Below are 22,249 nucleotides of genomic sequence, written 5' to 3'. Positions count from 1 at the left end.
GTGTCCGTGTGGGTGGTCGAGGGATGGTCCGCATTAGACGTCCTCTACTTTGTTGTTGCAAGTTTTACGTGGTTGCTACGGGCTTCTAGCAAGAACCGTTCTTAACTACGCAAAAACCACAACGGTGATTTATCAAGTTTGCAGTTTTAACCTTCTTCAAGGACCGGCCGTAGTCAAATTCGATTCAACTAAAGTAGGAGAAACAGACACACGCCAGCCACCTTTATGCAAAACTAGTTGCATGTAAGTCGGTGGAACCGGTCTCATGTGCGTGGACATGTAAGGTTGGTCCGGGCTGCTTCATCCCGCAATACCACCAAATCAAAATAAGACGTTCATGGTAAGCAGTATGACTATCACTGCCCACAACTCTTTGTGTTCTACTCGTGCATATCATCTACGCATAGACCTGGCTCGGATGCCACTATTGGGAAACGTTGCATGGAAAACATTTGTTTCTACGCACACACAAGATCTATCCATGGAGATGCATAGCAACGAGGGGGAGAGTGTGTCTACGTACCCTCATAGACCGTAAGCGGAAGCGTTTAGTAACGCGGTTGATGTAGTCGAACTTCTTCGCGATCCAACAGATCAAGTACCGAACGTACAACACCTCCGCGTTCAGCACACGTTCTGCTCGGTGACGTCCTCGCCTTCTGGATCCAGCAAGACGGTGAAGTACTGGATGAGTTTTGGCAGCACGAAGGCGTGGTGATGGTGATGGTGATGCTATCTCCGCAGGGCTTCGCCTAAGCACTACGAAAAAATGTCCGAGGGACGAAACTATGGAGAGGGGCGCCGCACACGGCTAAGAGATTGTCGTGGTTATGTGTGGCACCCCCTTCCCACATATATATAGGTTGGGGGAGGGGAGGCTGCCAGGAGGTGCCCCAAGTAGGCCGAATCCTACTTGAGGTCCTTCGCTAGCCACGCCCCCTTTCCATATTTGCCGGAGGGGGAAGGAAAGGGGAGAAGAGGGAAGGAAGGGGGAGGCCGACTCCCCCTTTCCTTATCTCCCCAAGGGCTGCGGCCTTAGGAGGGGCGCGCCAGCCCCTTGTGGGCTCGTGTGTTCCCCCATTTTGGCCCATATGGCCCATTAACCTCCCGGGGTGCCCGGAACCCCTTCCGGTGACCCGATAACTACCTGGTATCTCCCGAAACACTTCCGGTGTCCAAATATCATCGTCCTATATATCAATCTTTACCTCCGGACCATTCCGGAGCTCCTCATCATGTCTGTGATCTCATTTGGGACTCTGAACATCATTCAGTCACCAAATCATATAACTCATATAACACTATATCGTCAACGAACGTTAAGCGTGCGGACCCTACGGGTTCGAGAACTATGTAGACATGACCGAGACACCTCTCCGGTCAATAACCAATAGCGGAACCTGGATGCCCATATTGGCTCCTATACATATTCTACGAAGATCTTTATCGGTCGAACCTTATGACAACATACGTAATTCCCTTTGTCCATTAGTATGTTACTTGTCCGAGATTCGGTCGTTGGTATCTTCATACCTAGTTCAATCTCGTTACCGAAAGTCTCTTTACTCATTCCGTAATACATCATCTTGCAACTAACTCATTAGTCACTTTGCTTGCAAGGCTTCTTATGATGTGTATTACCGAGAGGGCCCAGAGATACCTCTTCGATATTCGGAGTGACGAATCCTAATCTCGATCTATACCAACTCAACAAACACCTTCGGAGATACCTGTAGAACATCTTTATGATCACCCAGTTACGTTGTGACGTTTGATAGCACACAAGGTATTCCTTCGGTATCCGGGAGTTGCATAATCTCATAGTCGAAGGAATATGTATTTGACATTAAGAAAGCAATAGCAATAAACTGAAGGATCATATGCTAAGATAACGGGTGGGTCTTGTCCATCACATCATTCTCCTAATGATGTGATCCCGTTATCAAGTGACAACACATGTCTATGGTTAGGAAACCTTAATGATCTTTTGACCAACGAGCTAGTCTAGTAGAGTCTCACTAGGGACACGGTATTTGTTTATGTATCCACACATGTATTTAAGTTTCCGGTCGATACAATTCTAGCATGAATAATAAACCTTTATCATGGTTAAGGAAATATAATAATAACCATTTTATTATTGCCTCTAGGTCATATTTCCATCAATAGGAAGACAATAGGAGCGCGCAAAAGGTGCGAGAAAGAAGGAAACAACATACAAACCTTAGCATGACCAGCGCTACTGCGGTCATGACATCTTCCATGCATTAGTGGCCCCGCGTTGCCCGTCGTCGTGCCAGAGAATATCCGAGGACGACCATAGTATGTGCGTCATCTTTGCTCATCTACATTTGGATGGTGTAGTTGTTCTAGGATGATGGGGCGACCTGATGTTGGCAATGGTAAAATGAGATGGTGCAAATTCATGTTTGGGAGAAGTCTTGTGTTTTTGTAATGGTTGTGTGCTTATAGTGTTTTTTGTCATGGGGAGTTAGATTGTTAAGATTTCACCCTCGAGGTCCCATAGCTTATGTTTTTTTAGCAAATTTTGCTTAAAGCATGTCTTTGTGTTATCAATTTCATGAAAATTAAATTGGGGGCCTAGTGCTCCTTTTCTCTAAAACATAAACTCAAGAAATTCCAGGAGTATTGTAGGAGTAGGTTGAAAAATCCAGGAGTACTGTGGCTAGAGCTGTGTGAATCTTGAATTTTTTATGAATATTGGGGTACTGTTGGAGTAGGTTGATCCGGGTGAACTGTAAGTGATCCCAAATTTTATAAAAAGAAATGCAAGTTTTTCGTTACTATAACCCAAATCACATGGATCTTTTATAAAATGCAACTATAAGGTCACCAAGGTTGATTTGGGCGATCTGGTACTCCAACAAGTGATCTTATAGTGCAACACCAAGTGTACCGTGCAGGAGTAACTTGCTTGATGTACATTTTGTGGGAGTACATTTTGTAGTAGTTTGCTTGCATGCTTGTTGTATGGTTACTTGCATTACATTTTGTAGGAGTACTTGATGCTTGTTGTATGCTTGCTTGCTTGGCTTTGTAGGATGCTTTCAGAAACTTTGTGTTTTAGATGCTCTTGTGGGTCAAATTAAATTAAGAGCAGAGCAGAGCAAATCAATTGATTCTTCCTCTATTGGGAAACTTGGGTGTTGTTGTGTTTTGGAATTTTATTCAGAAGTTGTAACTCTATAAGATGTACTCTTGTTTATTGTAGGTTAAACAGGAAAAAGATGCAAAATTAACCCGAAATTGTAACTAAAAGCTTGAGTTAAAATTTGTAGGTGTACTCATGTTTATTGTAGGTGTACTTCGATTTATTGTACTCCATGCACAAGCTTTAGTTAAAGCTCATGTTTATTGTACTGGTAAATCATTCTTGATGTGTGTTCATGTGCTACTCTAGCACTCTAATCACTAACAATGATTAACCCAAAATCACTAACAATGTCTACTCTAGCACTCTAGGAGTAGATGTTGGAGTAGAGTACTCCGGCTACTCTAGCTCCAGTTTATTGTCATGGATGCAACAGTATACTTCTACTCTAGCTCTATCTATGCTCTAGGCATAGACATTGGAGTATTGATTTTGATACTCTAGCAACAATATACTCTTGTGCTGGATGTTGTACTATACTCTCCTCTCTCTCTTCTCTATAGGTTACTTCTCCCCTCTCTCTTCCCTCCTCTCCATTCTCTCCCATCCTCTCCTCTCTCTTCTCCCCTCTCCTCTCCCCGAATTCATAAATAACTTACTACAATAATGTAAACAAATACTCCATCTGAATTTCCTCAATTTTCCACAAGCACACAACATTTCTAATCCACTTGAATGTCATTACTCCATTTTCCAATATTTCTGTTAAATCCACTGAAGTGCATATAAATGCACTTAACTCGGTTTATATGCACTTAAGTGGATTTAAATCCAGTTAAGTGTATTTTAGTGAATTTATATGCACGTGAGTGCATTCAAATTCAGTTAAGTTGATTTTAGTGAATTTAAATCCACTAACTGGATTTGAATACATTGCATATAAGTGGATTTAAATCCAGGAAGTGGATCTTAAATTTAATTAAGTGGATTTTACTGAATTTATATGCACTTAAATTCAGTAAGTTCGTATAGATGTATTTAACTGAATTTAAATGAACTTAACTAAATTTATATGCACTTAAGTGGATTTAGATTTAGTTAAGTGGATTTTACTGAATTTATATGCACTTACTAAATTTATATGCACTTACTAAATTTATGTGCACTTAAGTGCATATACATTCAGTTAAGTGGATTTTACTGAATTTATGTTCATCCATGTTCTCCAAGTGCATAATTTCCCTAATTTTCTTGTTGCTTTGCTACTGCAGGTGTTCAACAATTACAGAGGCAAAGAAAATCACTAACAAATGAGCAGAGATATGCTGATTTCATGGCAATGCAAGACCTAAGTATGAAGAGAGGTAATGTTTTAAGCTATACTGCTATGCCATTTTCCATTTTTCGATGCCTTTTTGTGTGTTCTTCTTGTATATCCTGCACGGACTAGTTGGGGTCGCGGCCGCGCATGAGAGCATCTCCAGCCGCGCCCCCAACAAGCCCCCCGGCCACTTTTTCGGCGCCGGCGCCAAAAAAACGCCCTAGTCGCGCCCCCAGGACGACGAAAAGCGCCGGTTCGGCCTTTTTTTCCGCCCGGCGGTCGCAGGCCGAACCCGGTGCACTGGGGGGGTGGGGGGATCGAGGGCTCCGGCGCAAGGGAAAAGCGCGGCTGGCCCACACCGTCAGGTGAAAAGTCAAGATTTTCTTCTCCGACTCGCCTTCCACCCCCCGCGCCCTCGGCCGCCACTAGCTACATCCCGGCGCCGCCCGCCGCCCTTCACCGCTAGATATCCATTCCCCGCCGGAAAAATAGCAGAGGTTCGCCGCGGCAGCCCCTTCAACAGCAGTTGGGCGTTTCCGGCCGCGGAGGGGCAGTTTAGCGGCGGGTGCACGCCCACCGGGCGCAAGGTGTTCGGCGATTTGCCTGCCTCGGCGATGGACTCGGATGACGAGGAAGCGCTCGCCGTGCTGCTGGAGGAGGAAGCCGAGGCCGACGTCCAGGAAGAAGAGCATCTCATGGTGCTCGCCGCCCTCGCCCAGCTGCTGGCGAGCAATGAAAAGCTGCGGCAAGGTGGCTCGGCGCCGGGGCGGGTGAAAGCAAAGAACCGGCATCGTCTCGAAGGCTACTGCATGCTTTACTCCGACTACTTTGCCAATGCTCCACTTCACGACGACAAAACATTTCGGCACCGTTATCGGATGAGCCGAAAGCTCTTCCTCAGGATTGTGAATTCCATCCGAGAGTTCGACAACTACTTCAAGTGCGAGATGGATTGCACCGGCAAACTTGGATTCACCTCGATCCAGAAGTGCACGACAGCGATGAGGATGCTTGCATACGGAGCTCCCGGTGATTCACTCGACGACTATGGGCGCATGGCCGAGTCCACTAGCATAGAGTGTTTCTACAAGTTCTGTCGGGCAGTGGTGGCAGTGTTTGGACCGCAATACTTGAGAACACCCAATGCGAAAGACACTGCTCGGATCCTAGCACAGAATGCAACAAGAGGATTTCCTGGGATGCTTGGAAGCATCGACTGCATGCATTGGAAACAGAAGAATTGCCCATTTGCTTGGCAGGGGATGTACAAAGGCGCCAAAGGCGGTTGCAATGTGGTACTTGAGGCGGTGGCCACACAGGACCTCTGGATTTGGCACTCCTTCTTTGGTATGCCAAGAACTCACAATGATATCAACGTGCTGCAGTGCTCTCCTGTCTTTGCCAAGCTTGTTGAAGGTCATTCTCCTCCGGTGAACTTCGAGATCAATGGGCGGCACTACAACAAGGGGTACTACCTAGCTGATGGCATCTATCTGAGATGGTCTACATTTGTGAAGACTATCTCAAACGCTGTGCCAGGAGGCAAGAAGTCCCACTTTGCCAAGGTGCAGTAGGCTTGCCGGAAGGATGTCGAGCGAGCATTTGGTGTGCTCCAATCTCGATTTGCTGTTGTCCGGTACCCTGCTCAGACCTGATCGAAAAGATCAAATGTGGGAGATCATGACTTGCTGTGTCATCTTGCACAACATGGTCATCGAGAGCGAGCAAGAAGACCCAGTGTTTGACACTGAACCATACTACAGGCAGGGTCCTCTAGCCGAAGTTGATCACCAGCTACCGGCAACCTGGACTGCCTACCTCAGTATGCGTCAGGAGATCCGAGACCCACAGGTGCATCATCAGCTGCAACATGATCTGGTGGAGCACCTATGGAGGCTCAAGGGCGACGCCGGGCGCGACGTGTGATGAAATATGAATTTTTATTTGTTGAACTATATAATTTGTATTGAACTATTTGTTGTTGTACTATTTTGTTGAACTATTTGATTTTTCTGTAATGAAATATGTGATAAAAAAATATTTATGTTCATAATTCAACGAGGAGCAACGGCGAACCACGCCGAATATGGGCCTACGCCCATATGAACCCTTTATTCGCCGAAAGGGGGCTGAAAAATGGGCCAATATCGGCACCTGGGGCGACGACTGGACGCAAAACCGCCCCAGCGCCGATTGTATAGCCGGCTCGCCCCAGGGGCGATTTTTATGCGTCCTGGGGAGGCCAACGGCTGAAAATGCTCTGAGGTGCGTCGACACGAGGCCGCCCCAAACCGTACATGAGCGCCCGTTTTCCCAGGTCAAACGGTTCAAATCCAAACCAAACAAATGTACGTTTAAGGTCGCGCGTTGGAGTTGGCCTAAGCTCAGCCGCCGAGTCCAATCGCCGAACTGCGGTGTTCACCTTTTTGCACGACACAATCGACGCAGAAGCTTTATCGGGATCGATGCCCGACATCGGTTGCAGCCGCGCAGCCTGCACCGGCGGTCCCTCAACGGCAGCATCGCCATGACTGAGGCCGGACCTCGGCCCTCGATCAGGTCCAGCGATGCCACGGACAAGTCGCAAGGGGACACCGGCGGGGAGGGGAGCGTGCGGGCGTGCGTCCAGGCTAGTCCAGACTGTGATCCCGTGTTCGTGGGGTAAAAAGTAAGAAAAGAGGCGATGGAGGAGGGATGGATTGGGTAGCGTGCGGGCGACAGCATGAGCGCCCCACTATTGGCAAAAGCGGGCTCGCAAAAATGATGGCCTCAGTAGATTATCATTGTTCCAGCGATGAGCCCCAGGAACGGCAAGGACCGGAAGCCAGCCTGTGCGCGAGCTCACTTGAAGCGTTGGTGAGAAAGAGATGGATGTTTTCGTTTCACGCACTGCCAGATGATGAGATGAGACTGTAAATTAAGCAAATACTTGACATAGTACTCCTTAATTAGCAGCTCGGAACTGAATATTTATGCGGAAAACTCGATTATAATTTGTGCTAGCATGCCATTATATTCCTACTAGAATGCACTTGTAACGTGTACTATCACATTATTCTCCCAATATTTTTGTACCAGGAGTAGGTTCGTTGTTGTACACATAAGGTACTAATTAATTAAACAGCGTGGCGGATCAGCTGCATGCATCAATGCAACGCAGCCATCCGGGATCCGACGGATAATGATAGCCGCCCTCCCTGCAACTCGATCGCATGGTCCACGTACTACGTAACATAACATTTCCGCTGGTAAGAGACAACGACGCAAGGGAGTTTAAGGCGGAGGATGATTAGTTCAGGTGTAACATCACGCACACGTACTGCTGCTAGTTGGTGCGAGTAGTTGCCATTACCATACGTACATCAAGCAGCTAGCTCTGCGTGGACCATATTATCTCATTATCTCAAACGAGACATGTTTTTGTTTCCTTGTGGTTAGTATAATAATGCTCTACAATATAGCGTCTCATACTCCCTAACATATAGATATAGTATACCATCAATGTGGAGTCCTATATATTGTAGTGTACGTGATGGGGACACTCGAGTTCAAAAACGACGCTGTTGCTCTCTAAACTCTCAGTTAATCACGGGGGCAAGGACTTGACTATACGTACGTAACGACGTTTTGGCATGGATGGCGACGTTATGCTATGTCGTCTCTCGGCCCCTGATTTTCAAAGTCATTTTTCGGTCGCAGGAATTTCTCCTCCGTGTTTCTTCCCTAATCAACGTATAGTTTCCCACGTAGCAGAAAGTATACGTTGAGTTTTTTTGAGAATGTTACGCATTGAGTTGAATTTAAATACTTACTTGAGAAACAAACACAAAAGTTTGCGGATTTACGATCCATGCCACGCCCATATCCCACCCAAAATTCGGTAACGTGCCCCGCTTTCCCGGACTCCAGTTCATAGCACGCTTTTCAAGAAAGAAACACAAAAGTTTTCATACCGTAGCCTCCGTGTATCCAAACGGAGGGCATAGGCGTGAAAGGTCGCAGCCAGCCAGGGGTGTCATTGCACAAACCCACCTAAAGCCCCAACCACCCTACCTCTCAGCATCCGTGTACGCTCTCACACTCCCCTCCCCCTCCCCTCGCCTCCGTCCCCAGATCCGACCACCCCCCTCGCCTCGCCGCCGGCCCCCCCTCCTCGCAACCGTACTGCCACACGGCGGACTCTTCGGGGCCCGCGCGCCGAAATGGAGGCGGCGCTGGAGGCGGCGCGCGCCAAGGACACCAAGGAGCGGCTGGCCGGGGTGGAGCGCCTGCACGAGGCGCTCGACGCGGCGGCCCGCCGCGGCCTCTCCCCGGCCGAGGTCACCTCGCTGGTGGACACCTGCGTGGATCTGACGCGGGACGCCAACTTCCGCGTCGCACAGGGGGGCCTGCAGGCGCTCTCCGCCGCCGCCGTGCTCGCCGGGGACCACTTCAAGATCCACCTCAACGCGCTCGTCCCCGCCGCCGTCGAGCGCCTCGGCGACGGCAAGCAGCCCGTCCGCGAGGCCGCGCGCCAGCTCCTCGTCACGCTCATGGAGGTGAGTCGCCTGCCCTTTCGGTGGCGATCCTGTTTAATCTATTATATTCTGGGGGAATGTGGTTGCTTTGGAACTTAGCTGGGGTTTTGAATTTGGTCCAATTATCTATCAAGATGAATTTGTTTTAGGATTTGTGTGATGATGTGCTATTGAGCTACAATGCCGTTTCATACTTCAACAATCAAGGGATTAGCTTTCTTATTTTTTGGGTCAAGTTTGGTTTGTAGAAACGGTAAAATGTGGGTGGGTATCAAACGAAGATTTAAACTTCTCATATGCAGTTTGGTTTTTGCTCGACTGATTTAAGAACCATTTACCCTCAAATATGCTGCTAGTTCACATGTAAAGATCGCTCTTTTCAGGTGTTGAAATTAACTATATATGCCTAGTTGTTGTAAATTACATAATTTTTTTCTTAATGCTTTGATTTTTATACAGCATAAATATCAAAATATGTGTTGTCTTTTCTCTTTTGACAATGTTGTTTGTTACTACTATGTTACCATTACTTTTACATGTAGACTTCTGTCCAATGGATATCAAGGTAAGTATGAAGCCAAGCATGCTCGCCTTGTTCTCAATGTTTTAGATTTATTACTAGGCAGCCTTCTGATTTTATCCATATCTCAGGTTTCTTCACCAACAATCATTCTTGAAAGGGCCGGAAATTATGCATGGACTCATAAGAGTTGGAGGGTTCGGGAAGAGTTCGTACTTACAGTGGCAACTGCAGTTGGGCTTTTCGCTTCTACGGAGCTTCTCATGCAAAGAGTTTTACTCTCACCCGTGAGTCTAGTATTCAAGTCGATTTATTATCTCAGACTTTGTGTTTGTGCATATGCTGAGACTATCTGGCTTCACAGGTCTTGCAGTTGATGAATGATTCGAACCAAAGTGTCAGAGAAGCTGCTATATCTTGTATTGAGGTTAGCTGGTTTCATACCATTTTTACCTGCTTCAGCTGATGCAAAATTCGTCTTACTCAATTTCGCAATAGTTCTGTCCCACTCCGCGAGTTGGATAGGCTGAACCTTTCCTACAAAAATACTCGAACAATCAATGTAGTCCCGGTGCCCTTTGCTTCTAGCTGCTTTTCACTACTCCCTTGCGCTCAGTTTTATCTAATTTTGTGTGTTTTAAAAGTAGTTTATCCCATGCTTTCAAACTATTGGTGTAACTAGTAGCAACTGTCCACACTAACTAATTGCAGCCTGTACCCGCTATCCAGGCTATGTAAAAATTATACGGCAATCCTAATATCACTTTTTTCGATCACAGGAAATGTACAAGAACATGGGATCTCAGTTCCACGAAGAGTTGCAGCGCCATAATCTGCCTACATACATGGTAGTGTGTTTGGCCATCTAGTTGTTTTTGGCAGTTGTCTTTTGCTTGCTAGAAGTCCTCTTGTCTAGTGTATCACTCTTAGTACATCTGTGTATTTTGGACTAGTATCTGGTACTACTTTATATGATTGAACTTTACGTGTCCATTTTTAAAGGTCCGCAAAGCAGTAAACCTGGATTATCCTAATTCGTGTATTGTCTGATACCTGCAGCTAAAAGAAATAAATTCAAGATTGAATAGAATTGAACCGAAGGTTCCCGCATCTGATGGTACTGCAACACAGCATAAAGTTGCAGCATCTAGATCCGTTAGTGTTAACCCCAAAAGAGGCAGCCCACGGACAAAAAGCACACCGAGGGAAAGCACATTATTTGGAGGTAAGCTCTATATTTTTGTCAGAAGTTCTCACTTGATCATTCAAATATATGTATTTGCATTCAACTATAGTTGCAAGCCAAGACGATCTATAACTGCAATTTGTCAGTCTAGGTACTGTTTAGGCACCAAGAGATGTCCTTTTTCCATGTTTATATGGGTGAACATTTGCGAATGCCAGAATGCTCCTAACCAGCTCATGATAATATGATGGACTTACACATGAAGGGGATTCACTTTCAAAACCAAAACAATCAGCACTGTAGCTGTCTAGCTGATCGTGTGCTGTAGTTCTAGTCTTACTTTGGCAACAAATTAAAACTGAAGTCCAGCTTTTGAGTTACATATACGGGAATTGCACCCAGTCAAGTCATGTCCCCACCACATGTAATAAACATTCGAACCACCTATTCACTCGCCCCAAGTATGTTAAAGTGGCTCTCCAGAGATCCTAATGAGATCTTGCATGATTTCAGTGCTTGCGTGGTGTCATCCAGTAAGGAGTGCCCACATGCCAGACACCCTTTCTTCTTCCTGTTCCTTCTCTCCCATTTTCTTCCCGTCACTGTCAGCTTCACCACTCTCCTTGCTGCTACTCTCCGACATGAGCACGGAGCCCTGCCCTGAGTTCTTGGGCCACACCTGACCAGAGTCAAGGTTCAGTGATAGTCGTGAAAGAACTGACAACAGGGAATGAGATAACGAGATCAAAGTCACCATTGGAGGCTTGGGGCTTACAAAGATCTTACTCGGTGTGTGTGCCCAGACCAGATCCATGCGCACCACGGCTGAGAGTGGTCCTGCTGATTAGATGACACATTGTGCCCTGTCAACATGCCACATAAGTGGCCAGAACTAGCAAAACCAGATCTGAGAACTACCCGTGTACCCTGTTAACAAATTTAGGTGGTGAATCTCTGGTTTCAGAATTTGTGGACCTTAGTGACCAGGACGTGCAAGTTCGAGAATTCGTTCATACAATTACTGTGAAAACATATGATATATTCTTAATTTCGAAATGCAGTGATAATATGCACAAAAGGTCTTTGAATTCATTATCTGAAAGTAATCATGAATGGTACAACATTTGAAGTCCATTTCATGTGTTGAGATGCATCATTTTTTTTATCCAGGTCAAGTTCTGCTATATTTGTTTCTTTATTTATTTTCTTCTTACTTTTGCTCAGTGTATAATCCAGAAGCCTTTAGTTGAGCCATGTTCCCTGAAACTTCTTTTTCAGCATGTAATCTATTAGACTTAGCAGAAAATTGCATTTTCTGACAAGTCAATGTCTTTCTGGTTATTCTGATAGTGGAACCTGCCACACGGACAACATGTTTCTCTACAGTAATTTGATGTTTTATTTACAGGTGACACTGATATAACTGAAAAACCAGTGGAACCAGTAAGAGTCCACTCAGAGAAAGAATTACTACGGGAGTTTGAGAAGATTGCAGCCACTCTTGTTCCAGAGAAGGACTGGTCAGTTCGTATTGCTGCCATGCAAAGGATTGAAGCACTGGTTTATGGAGGTATGTCCACATCTATTCCTATTTTTCTTGACAAAGCTTTATGCAATTACGCTCGGCGTTAATTACCTCTGTAGCCATTAGCAAAGAAAAAAAAACATCTGTAGCAAAGATTTTGCAGTACGTCTTTGATTGCACAGCCAACTAATATTTTGTCTACCTAGAAAGGGACCCCCATTACTAGGACTGATGACTAGGACAGAAACACTTCCCCTTTATTTGCCGATAAGTGAGCTTTTGAAGTATGCAGTGAAGTGAAATAAACAGAAGGTCCATCTTTTATAAAAATGAACATCTTTTATTATAAACATCCTATTGTGTAGTAATATTGGCTCAAAGAACAGAGCAATGGTGCAACCTGCAGTTTTGATGACATACCTTACTGTTTCGCAAGGCCTTCATCATTTGACTCAAAAGGGAAAAGATTATCACAGTCCAGTTACACATAATAATATAATATGGGGTTATTTGAGAATTAGTCCGTCAACATTCTTAGCATTTATGTTGGTAAATTACTCCTTGATAATTTGATGTTGTATGCTTAGTTTTAAAATGTTCTATTTATGTTTCTCCAGGAGCTATTGATTACCCATCGTTTCTGACACTCTTGAAGCAGCTGATTCCTCCATTGTCTACTCAGCTAGCTGATCGACGGTCTACCATTGTAAAACAGGTATCCACCCATTTATCTTCTTTTGATAAGCATCTTTTATCAAGAAACCTATTTTGATAAGTATCAAATTGATTATCTCCAACGCTTGTCTTTCCCTCTATTTTCTTGCTGTAAAACGAGCTGAATACTTGATCAGATGAATGTGCTCAAATTGAAAACTTACTTCCTGTCATGTTTTTTATGCCCAGGCATGCCATTTACTTAATGTGCTGTCCAAAGAACTCCTTGGTGACTTTGAGCCATGTGCTGAACAATTTATTCCGGTAAATGATGCAAACAGTTTTTTTCTTCTGTTTTGCTATACTGTTTTAATAAATCTAAAATATTTGTCAAATTTTCAGATGCTTTTTAAGCTTGTTGTCATAACTGTGCTTGTCATTGCTGAATCTTCAGACACCTGCATAAAAACTGTGAGGAAGTTTTATTTCATTGCACTTCATGGATGCCATTTGTTTAGTCTCTTTGCTGATATGGGACATCTTGCAGATCCTGCGAAACTGCAAGGTTGCACGAATTCTTCCTCGTGTAGCTGACACAGCCAAGAACGACCGAAGCGCAATTCTCCGTGCTAGGTATGCATGTTCACACCGTCCAGTGTACATGTTTCTTCAAGCTACTCAAGCTTACATTTTACTGTACCAGGTGCTGCGAATACGCGCTTCTAATATTGGAATATTGGGCTGATGCCCCGGAAATACAACGATCAGCTGATTTATATGAAGATCTAATAAAGTGCTGTGTAGCAGATGCTATGAGTGAGGTATGATCTGTTCGCTGACCTATGGTGCATATAGTGTGTCCATTTTCATTTCAAATCAGGTAGTTAAATAAATTATTCAATATGTCGCACTATCAGACACACGGCAACTTCTCTGTGTGGTATGCTAGTGTTTGTACTTCGTAGAATCAAAGAGTCCAGTCATAGTTCCATTCTGTTGAAATCAAACCAAGCAGAATGTTGATTATTTGCAGCACACGAGAGCGAAACAACAAAACTTGCTGCTTGAGCAGCAATGCTGCAATGATACCCACTAGGACCCTGACTCAGCCCTTACATTTTAACCTATCCCCAACTGGCTGTCTACATGACTGGAGAGGCATCAATATGACATTGCCCAGAGAGAATCTATGTCGTGCTGGTTTGCGTTCTGTTTGCAGATACACACATGAAACAATGTATCCATTTGGAAATACGGCAGCTTGTTTGGCATGATAATGAAGAATATATGTTGCTTTCTGTTCATAATGTGTATAGAGTAATAAGCAATCTGTTTCTGAGAAACCAATAAGATTACGAGGGATTCTACTTCATACGGAACCGGTGCCTTTTTTATCCTCTTACCCTGGCATGCTACCCAAAAAAAGTTAAGGAGACAATAATGTAGCAAATGGCAAGTCCACATTCTGAGTTCATGCGTTATATTGGTAATATATGATGATATACCTGTTTATTGATGGACATAACTGTTAAAACTAAAAGGTTCTTGAGTTATCTCACCTCTGACCTCTGTGCAGCTGCCTGCTGGTATGCTGGGACCATTGCGGTTCTGTCCACATTCATTCTGATTATTTTTGTGTTCCATGCCGTTTCTGCAACTAGGTCCGTTCAACTGCAAGAACTTGCTACAGAATGTTCACGAAGACATGGCCTGAGCGCTCTCGCCGTCTTTTTATGCAATTTGATCCTGCTATACAGAGGGTACGACATGCTGCTTTTCTCTTTGTGTTTCTTCGGATCTTACATTTTTTGTAGCTGTAACACAGCCTAAATTCTAATGTACAATTGGCAACTGTTGCAGACAATAAATGATGAGGATGGTGTGCACAAACGTTATGCTTCTCCCTCACTTCGTGAGAAGGTTCTGCAGCCTTCTCGCACTTCATCTCATGCAAGTGGCACTCATATGCCTGGATATGGCACTTCAGCTATTGTTGCAATGGACAAGAGTGCAGCTATTTCTTCAGATTCATCTCTGCCATCAAACCATCTTCGTTTATCACAGTCAAAGACGACCAGCAGAGTTTCTGATAGAAGCCTAGAAAGTGTGCTCAGTTCAAGCAAAGAAAAGGTTTCTGCTATTGAAAGTTTGCTGAAAGGTGTTAGCATATCAGATAGGCAAAATTTCTCAGTTGCACGCTCAACAAGCTTGGACCTTGGTATTCTTTAATCCACATATACCTTTCTTTGAAGAATTTGAATGCTTTTTATAGTGTATTCCTTAGAAATCACCTGACAAAATTAGCATTTCTACTTTCTCTACTTACTATTAGAATTCTAGTTTTTTATTATTTTTTAATCCTAGTGCAGGGGTTGATGCTCCATCATCTCGCGATCCTCCTGTTCCTCTTGCAGCACCAGCTTCAAATCATCTATCTCTGCAGAACTCAGCATTCTTGGATTCAACCATTCCTAGCATCAAAAGTTCTAGTACACGAAATGGAGGTTCCCGCGCATTGGATACAATGACAACACAGTTGGCCACCAAAGAGCGATCGAGGTCACCATATTTGAGTAATCTATCATCCGAGTCCATGACAGGCTTATCACTGCCTTATGTAAGAAGATCTTCAGAGAGGCTTCAAGACGGAGGCCACATGGATGAGAGTAATGATCTGCGGTCAACCAGGCGGTTTCCTCAAATGCACACAGAAAAAAACTATGTTGATATGCCTTATAGGGATGCTGCTGCTCACAGAGATTCACATAATAACAATGTCCCGAATTTCCAGAGACCTCTTCTAAGAAAGCAAGTAATGTCAAGGCCTTCTGCAAGTAGCCGGGACAGGTTTGATGATAGTCAAGTACCTTCTAATGATGTATCTAGATATACAGATACTCTGGCTACTCTACACGATGCACTTTCTGAGGGTCTCAATCCTAGTTCTGACTGGGTAGCAAGAGTCTCTGCTTTTGATTTTATTCGGAATGTAGTGCAACAAGGTCAGAGAGGTACTCAAGAAATTATTCAGAATTTTGAAAAGGTCATGAAGCTATTTTTCCGCCATCTGGATGATCCTCATCATAAGGTTGCACAAGCCGCTTTCTCTACGCTTGCAGAGATTATTCCTGCTTGCAAGAAGCCATTTGAGAGTTATGTCGAAAGAATTTTGCCACATGTCTTTTCCCGCCTTATTGATCCAAAAGAGTTGGTAAAAAAACCATGTTCTTTGACTTTGGAGATTGTTGGTCGATTATATGCTATCGATATGTTGCTACCTGCCCTAGTACGCTCACTAGATGAACAGAGGTCGCCAAAGGCAAAGCTGGCTGTTATTGAATTTGCAAACAGATCGTTCAGTAAGTACACGGTAGATTCTGAAGGTTATAGTAACAGCGGCTTCCTTAAGCTATGGCTTTCAAAATTGGCACCTTTAGTGAATGAAAAGAATGCAAAACTGAAGGAGGCATCTATTTCTGGTATCATATCTGTGTATTCTCAGTTTGACTCTACGGCAGTGTTAAATTTTATTTTAAGTTTATCAGTTGAAGAGCAAAACCTATTGAGGCGTGCCCTGAAGCAAAAAACACCTCGTATTGAGGTTGATCTGGTGAACTACTTGCAGAGCAAGAAAGAACGGCCACGCCCTAAATCTTATGACCAGGCAGATTTTGGAACTTCTTCCGAAGATGGTTATGCACAGACATTGAAGAAGAGCTATCCTTTTGGGCGGTATTCTTCTAGTTCCCTTGACGCTGAAGTGGGAAAGAGGACCACTACAGTGCAAGAACCAACATTACATAATGTCTCTATGGCCCGAACAACTTCAGATATGAGTGCCGGTACTAATCAAAGCCTGGAACCGGCCTCAGGAACTGAAGTATTTTTAAATAGAAGTAGAGAATCAAAGAATAATATTAGCTCAGCTGTGGAAGATAATCGTTCTTGGACAAACTACCCTGAAAAAACCGATGCCTCCTTAGATGGTGAAACCGCTATGAGCACTCCGCGCTTGGATTTCAGCCAACTGCACAGCCCTGATGGGCATAATGCTGTTGGTTCAACTACAGGAAAAGATGTTCAAGAGACAGATATGGTTGTAAACCTTAGTTCTATAAAGACCAGCATCCATGCTGACAACGGCTTGAGCATACCACAACTTCTTCATCAGGTACTGATGAAAAATCCTTTTACTTGATTGTGTGTACTGCTGTGTTTTTTTCTTTTCTAAATCTTTGTGAAGGGCTTTAATTTATTTTTCTCACTTTGTAGATAAGCACCGATACAGAAATATCAAGTTTGGAAAAGCACGAAGCATTACAACAGTTGATTAAGGCTTCGCTTGGTAATGACAGCTCCATTTGGTCAAAGGTTTGCAACCTGATTTCCTTACAAAATGTACCTTATGTTAACCCCACAGTTACTAGGGGAAACCAAAGTGCTTAATTTTAGAATAGTCCAGTTTATTTTTTCTAAAGCATATTCTGCTAATTTCTCAGCAAAGAATAATGGGTATTTGAAAAACAGGGTTGCATTTCAACTTATTTTAATTCTCAGCGGCATTTGCAGTTTTGCATATACAAATGCCACAGCAGCATGTTATGTTACCTTCTCTTGCCTTTTTTCATTGCATAAATATGTGAAATCATTATTTCATTACCAGCTGTGTTACCAGAGGTGTAAAGTTAAAATGGAATATATACTAAGCTAGAGCCGAGAGGTTTCAAACTATTTGCATTCTAATTCCAGCCTTTCAATTTTCCAACAGTATTTCAATCAAATATTAATGACCGTACTTGACGTGCTGGGTGACTCCGATCCATCTACTAGGGAGATTGCTTTGTCTTTAATTGCTGAGATGCTCAACAATCAGGTCCACTATCCATGCCTATGCACATTACGATTAGTTTAATTAATTGCCGCTTCCTTTTTTGATAGTAATATTGCTTATTTTGCTCTCAGAAAGACGCTATGGAAGAATCTATTGAGATTGTTCTTGAAAAACTTCTGCATGTGACGAAAGATGTGGTGGCAAAGGTATACCTGCCTTTATTTTCCTCGCTATAACACCACTAGATCTGTTCTTTGTTCAGCTTTGGTGTTTTATTAACTTAATATTCTTTCTGGGCATGCAGATTTCAAATGAAGCGAACAGATGCATAAATGTTTTGTTGGCAAAATACGATCCTTTCAGATGTCTTGCTGTACGCACAAATCATTTTTCTTTATGTATCACTGTTACTACTTTTGTTTCTGCTTGGTATATTTAACTTTATTACTTCTCATGGTCATTGGTTGTACTGCAGGTTGTAGTACCTCTTTTGGTCAGTGATGATGAAAAGATGCTCGTTGTGTGTATCAACTGTTTGACAAAGGTATCTCATATAGTGTTTTTTTTTTGCGAATGTCATATACAGTGTTCTAAAAGACAATAGACCCTTGCAACCCTAGGCAGGCTGCTGTAGTGCGTTTGCATTTCTCATTATAGATGCATCATGTGTGAAAATCTACTTAAATTCTTCGTTTTTTTGTAGAGTAGTTCCGGCCGGCCTATTAGGAACATATATAAACCAAACATATCTAATATCTTGAGCAACCAGTTTTGACTGTTACCTTTCCTGTGATAATCTCTGCAGCTTGTCGCGCACCTTCCCCAAGAGGAATTGATGGATCAGCTGCCTACATTTTTGCCAGCACTGTTTGATGCTTTTAGTAACCAAAGTCCAGATGTTCGAAAGGTGGGTACTGACTAATCTAGTGCAGATATTATCATGGCGGAATTCCTTTCTATTTTATTTATGATTAGTACAAAACTGCCAGTAGATGCAGACTGCAGTTGCTGACTGGCATGGGAATTGCATGTGCTTGGAATGGATTTTTCTTGTGCATGAATTCATAACTGATACTTATCTACACATTTTTTAGAGTGTTGTATTCTGCTTGGTGGACATCTACATCATGCTGGGGAAAGCGTTTGTGCCGTACCTGGAAGGGCTGAGCAGCACACAGCTGCGCTTGGTGACCATCTACGCGAACCGGATTTCGCAGGCAAGGTCCGGCACGGCGATTGACAGCGCTAACCAATGAGGTGTAACATTCTTCTGTTTTATATGGACATTTTGTTTGGTAGGGGAGTGAGATTTTTGGGGGGTCCCGTTTGTTTGTGTAGGTTTGTGTATAGTATATAAGCAAACGATTCCCTTGTATTTGGGTGTTTCCTGGCTTTGGTTCTTTGTGTGATTATGTATTCCTTTTAACTTTTTCTTTTTCTTTTGGTTAGCATGTGGAGAGGAGTGTTAGCGAGCTTGTGTTGTCTTGGGTTGTACAACTAGGTGACAATGTACAAAGAAAGGAAATGTAACGTAATGGAGAAAGTGTGTGCAAGTTTTGTCTTGGCCTTTGAATTACAATATTGTTCATGAATTCCCAGCTGTGGACTTGTGCTGTTCTGGTTCTTGATTTTAGATCCGTTATAAAAGGGCTGGTCTGGTTCTGGATTTTAGATGCGTAAAGAGGGATCTGAAGGACTGAAATATCATCAAAGAATTAGCCATGGAGAGGGTGTGCCGAAGTTAGCTATCCATGTGCTAGAACCATGGTTTGATTTCGAGATCTTATGGGTTCAACTTGTTTGAGCCTACTACTTCAGCTTGTTTGAGACCGAAAGGCTTTGTTGCCGTCGATAAGGGCAAGCCCCGTTTGTGTTCCGCGGCTACTTTTTGCGGGGATTGGAGAGATTCCTTTTTACAAGGTGTAGAAACGTGCAGTCAGCATCAGCCAACTGCTACACCCTCGTTCAATTCTGGACAATAGTGCATCCACGCCTCACCGCAACCGCCCTCGTTCAATTCTTCTGATCGCGAAGAAAGCAGCGAACAGTCAATTTCGTTGACAGGCAGACCTGTTTGATGAGGAGCAGGCGTGGTAAGCAAAGCTCGAACCTCTGTCAAAAATCAGGTATGTCTCTGGAAGCACGAGCTCCGCTTTCTTGCATTGACCAGACCGACAAGTCTTTTTGCCTACTCCTGCGTCTCCTCGGCCGTGTCAAAATATTGGACCAGCACCTCACCGTAACAATCAGATTGAAGAAAAATCGGCGGGGAGGTTCGTCATCGTCCGGTGACTAATGACTCACACGCCAAGCAGAGAAAGACCTTGGCATTACCAGGTGCATGCATTGATGTGTCTGCCTCGCCGTGCTCAGCCGTTGAAACCCACCACACACACGCACGCTCTCGCCTTCCACTGGACGGCGGTGATCGCGCTGACGAGTTTGTATCCGCGGCAGGGCTCCATCAAGCGACGAGGATCTCATCTCGGTCGTGCTGGGTGTGCCGGCACCGGTCACGGTCACACTCACACCTACCTTAGAGAATCTCCACCCGTCCCCCGGAAGGCCTCCAGGAGCACTTTTTCATCGCCGGCGGACGAAAAAAGCCCCACGCACGCCCCACGAGCTCGATTAGCGCCGGATTTGGTCAAAAATAGAGCCGGCGACCCCAACGCAAACCCAGGGAGCTGGGGGGCGTCTGGGGGGCTATTTTTGTCGTTTTGCAGGTGCTGGCCCACCTGCTAGTATCTCTCTCCTCTCTCTTCCCTTTCCTTCCCTGGCCCACCACGTGCTCCCCTCCACACACGCCCATCCCCCCCTCTCTCTCTCTCTCACAAGCCCGTCGGCCGCTGCCTCGCCGCTACGCCCAGCGCGTCGGCTCCGGCGCCCCCGTCTACCTCGTCGCCGTCCTCGAGTACCTCGCAGCTGAGGCAGCACCCACATCGTGCCGGGGAAGGGAGCGGGCGGCGGACCAGCCGGCGCGGGCGTCGCAGGCGCATGGAGGCGGGTCGCCGCAAGGAGAGGAGCAGCGCGGGAGCTCGGAGGGAAGGAGCACCCGGCCGCGAGGGGAGGAGTGTTGGTTTGATCTGACGGCTTAACATGCCAGTTAGATCTATTAGTCTAACAGAAAAAGGGAAGATAACGTTAATGAAAAGGGCCCACGCACCAACGTACGTGGGCTTTTTATCCCAACTGAGGCGCCCTGATCGGGGGCACCCAAACCAACTGATGGTTTAGGTCCCCTGTCGCCAGCGCTAGATAAAAGGGGGTACGGGAGAGGGTTGGTAGCCTGTGCGATCACAATTCTCGTACGGTTTCACTCCCCTCCCGATATTCTCTCACCCCATCCGATCAGGGGGAGCGCTGTAGCAACGGGAAGACCTACTCCAGCCGCCGCCGCTACCGTCCCCAGCCAGTCCCGGTGGTGTCCTGAAGGAATCAGGACGTCGAGGAGAACCTCTGCTTCGACTACATCACCCCTGCATCACGCCTGCACCGAGCAGGCGATCATGTCCACTCCCGTGACATGTAAAGGATCTCTGAACCCTTCTCTGTTCATGGTTATTGGGTGATCTAGATGCAATTTGATCCTGCTAATGACATCCCATAGATGCATAATTAATCCAACAATGGTATCAGTCGCCAATCTTGATTGCAATAGACCCCTTTATTGTTGATCAGTAGATCATTATCATGTTTAGATCAATGTCAGGTTTAGGGTTCATGATCAAGATTGAAAGTTTTAGCCCCTGGTTAGCCCAAATATGCATGCTACTGTCTTGATGCCCTCTGTAAATCATCATGTTTTAATTCTAATTTGCTACGGATCAGTACTGCCACCTATGTTCATATTTTTTAATTAATCTAAGTTAAGATCTAATGCTCACCTTCATGTTAAGTTAATTAAAATTGATCATGTTGAAGTCCTGTTTCCATATGCATTAGCAAAATAGAAGGCAGAGGGATACACGCAAGTCAACAGTAGCAACCCCTCATGTTTAAGAACCCTAGCATTTATCCCCAATTTCGGTAGAACCCTAATTCTTCAATTAGGCCTTGTTTTTTCACCAATTAAGCACTGATGAATACGATTTTGGGGGAGAATGAGAAGAAATGCTCACTCAATGCGCCGCGTAGCCGCCTTTTTCCTTCGGGGCCCGCACGATGCCCACCGCTGCGTGATGTCTACTACACAACCTTCTTCTTGTAGATGTTGTTGGGCCTCCAAGTGCAGAGGTTTGTAGGACAGTAGCAAATTTCCCTCAAGTGCATGACCTAAGGTTTATCAATCCGTGGGAGGCGTAGGATGAAGATGGTCTCTCTCAAGCAACCCTGCAACCAAATAACAAAGAGTCTCTTGTGTCCCCAACACACCCAATACAATGGTAAATTATATAGGTGCACTAGTTCGGCGAAGAGATGGTGATACAAGTGCAATATGGATGATAGATATAGGTTTTTGTAATCTGAAAATATAAAAATAGCAAGGTAACTAATGATAAAAGTGAGCACAAATGATATTGCAATGCGTTGAAACAAGGCCTAGGGTTCATACTTTCACTAGTGCAAGTTCTCTCAACAAT

The 22,249-nt window shown here is 44.6% G+C and overlaps 1 protein-coding gene across 2 annotated transcripts; it reads left to right on the top strand.

Moving 5' to 3' along the window:
• Positions 1–8,494: 8,494 nt before the first annotated feature.
• On the top strand, positions 8,495–19,223 carry LOC123053856 (CLIP-associated protein). 2 transcript variants are annotated; one of them, XM_044477439.1, is made up of 21 exons: positions 8,503–8,971; positions 9,602–9,757; positions 9,835–9,897; positions 10,250–10,318; positions 10,530–10,695; positions 12,065–12,226; positions 12,799–12,896; positions 13,085–13,159; positions 13,238–13,306; positions 13,383–13,468; positions 13,539–13,656; positions 14,497–14,595; positions 14,696–15,053; positions 15,205–17,006; positions 17,108–17,206; positions 17,604–17,708; positions 17,798–17,872; positions 17,971–18,039; positions 18,142–18,210; positions 18,472–18,573; positions 18,761–19,223. In XM_044477439.1, the coding sequence occupies exons 1-21, from the start codon at positions 8,636–8,638 to the stop codon at positions 18,920–18,922; spliced, it is 4,338 nt and encodes a 1,445-aa protein (XP_044333374.1). In that variant the 5' UTR covers positions 8,503–8,635; the 3' UTR covers positions 18,923–19,223. The 2 variants fall into 2 exon arrangements, with proteins under 2 accessions (XP_044333375.1, XP_044333374.1); XM_044477440.1 differs by lacking the exons at positions 17,108–17,206; positions 17,604–17,708; positions 17,798–17,872; ... (2 more) ...; positions 18,472–18,573; positions 18,761–19,223 and having other exon boundaries at positions 8,495–8,971; positions 15,200–15,643.
• The last annotated feature ends 3,026 nt before the right edge of the window (positions 19,224–22,249 follow it).

This window comes from Triticum aestivum, chromosome 2D (assembly GCF_018294505.1).
Source record: "Triticum aestivum cultivar Chinese Spring chromosome 2D, IWGSC CS RefSeq v2.1, whole genome shotgun sequence".
NCBI lineage: Eukaryota > Viridiplantae > Streptophyta > Magnoliopsida > Poales > Poaceae > Triticum > Triticum aestivum.
Note: the sequence above shows the minus strand (reverse complement) of the source record. Positions and strands in the feature narration are given on the sequence as shown.

Coding starts and splice junctions, on each gene's coding strand:
- LOC123053856 (XM_044477439.1), top strand. CDS start 8,636: ATGGAGGCGGCGCTGGAGGCGGCGCGCGCCAAGGACACCAAGGAGCGG. Junction 13,469..13,538: donor AGCGCAATTCTCCGTGCTAG/GTATGCATGTTC, acceptor TTACTGTACCAG/GTGCTGCGAATACGCGCTTC. Junction 17,873..17,970: donor CGAAAGATGTGGTGGCAAAG/GTATACCTGCCT, acceptor CTGGGCATGCAG/ATTTCAAATGAAGCGAACAG.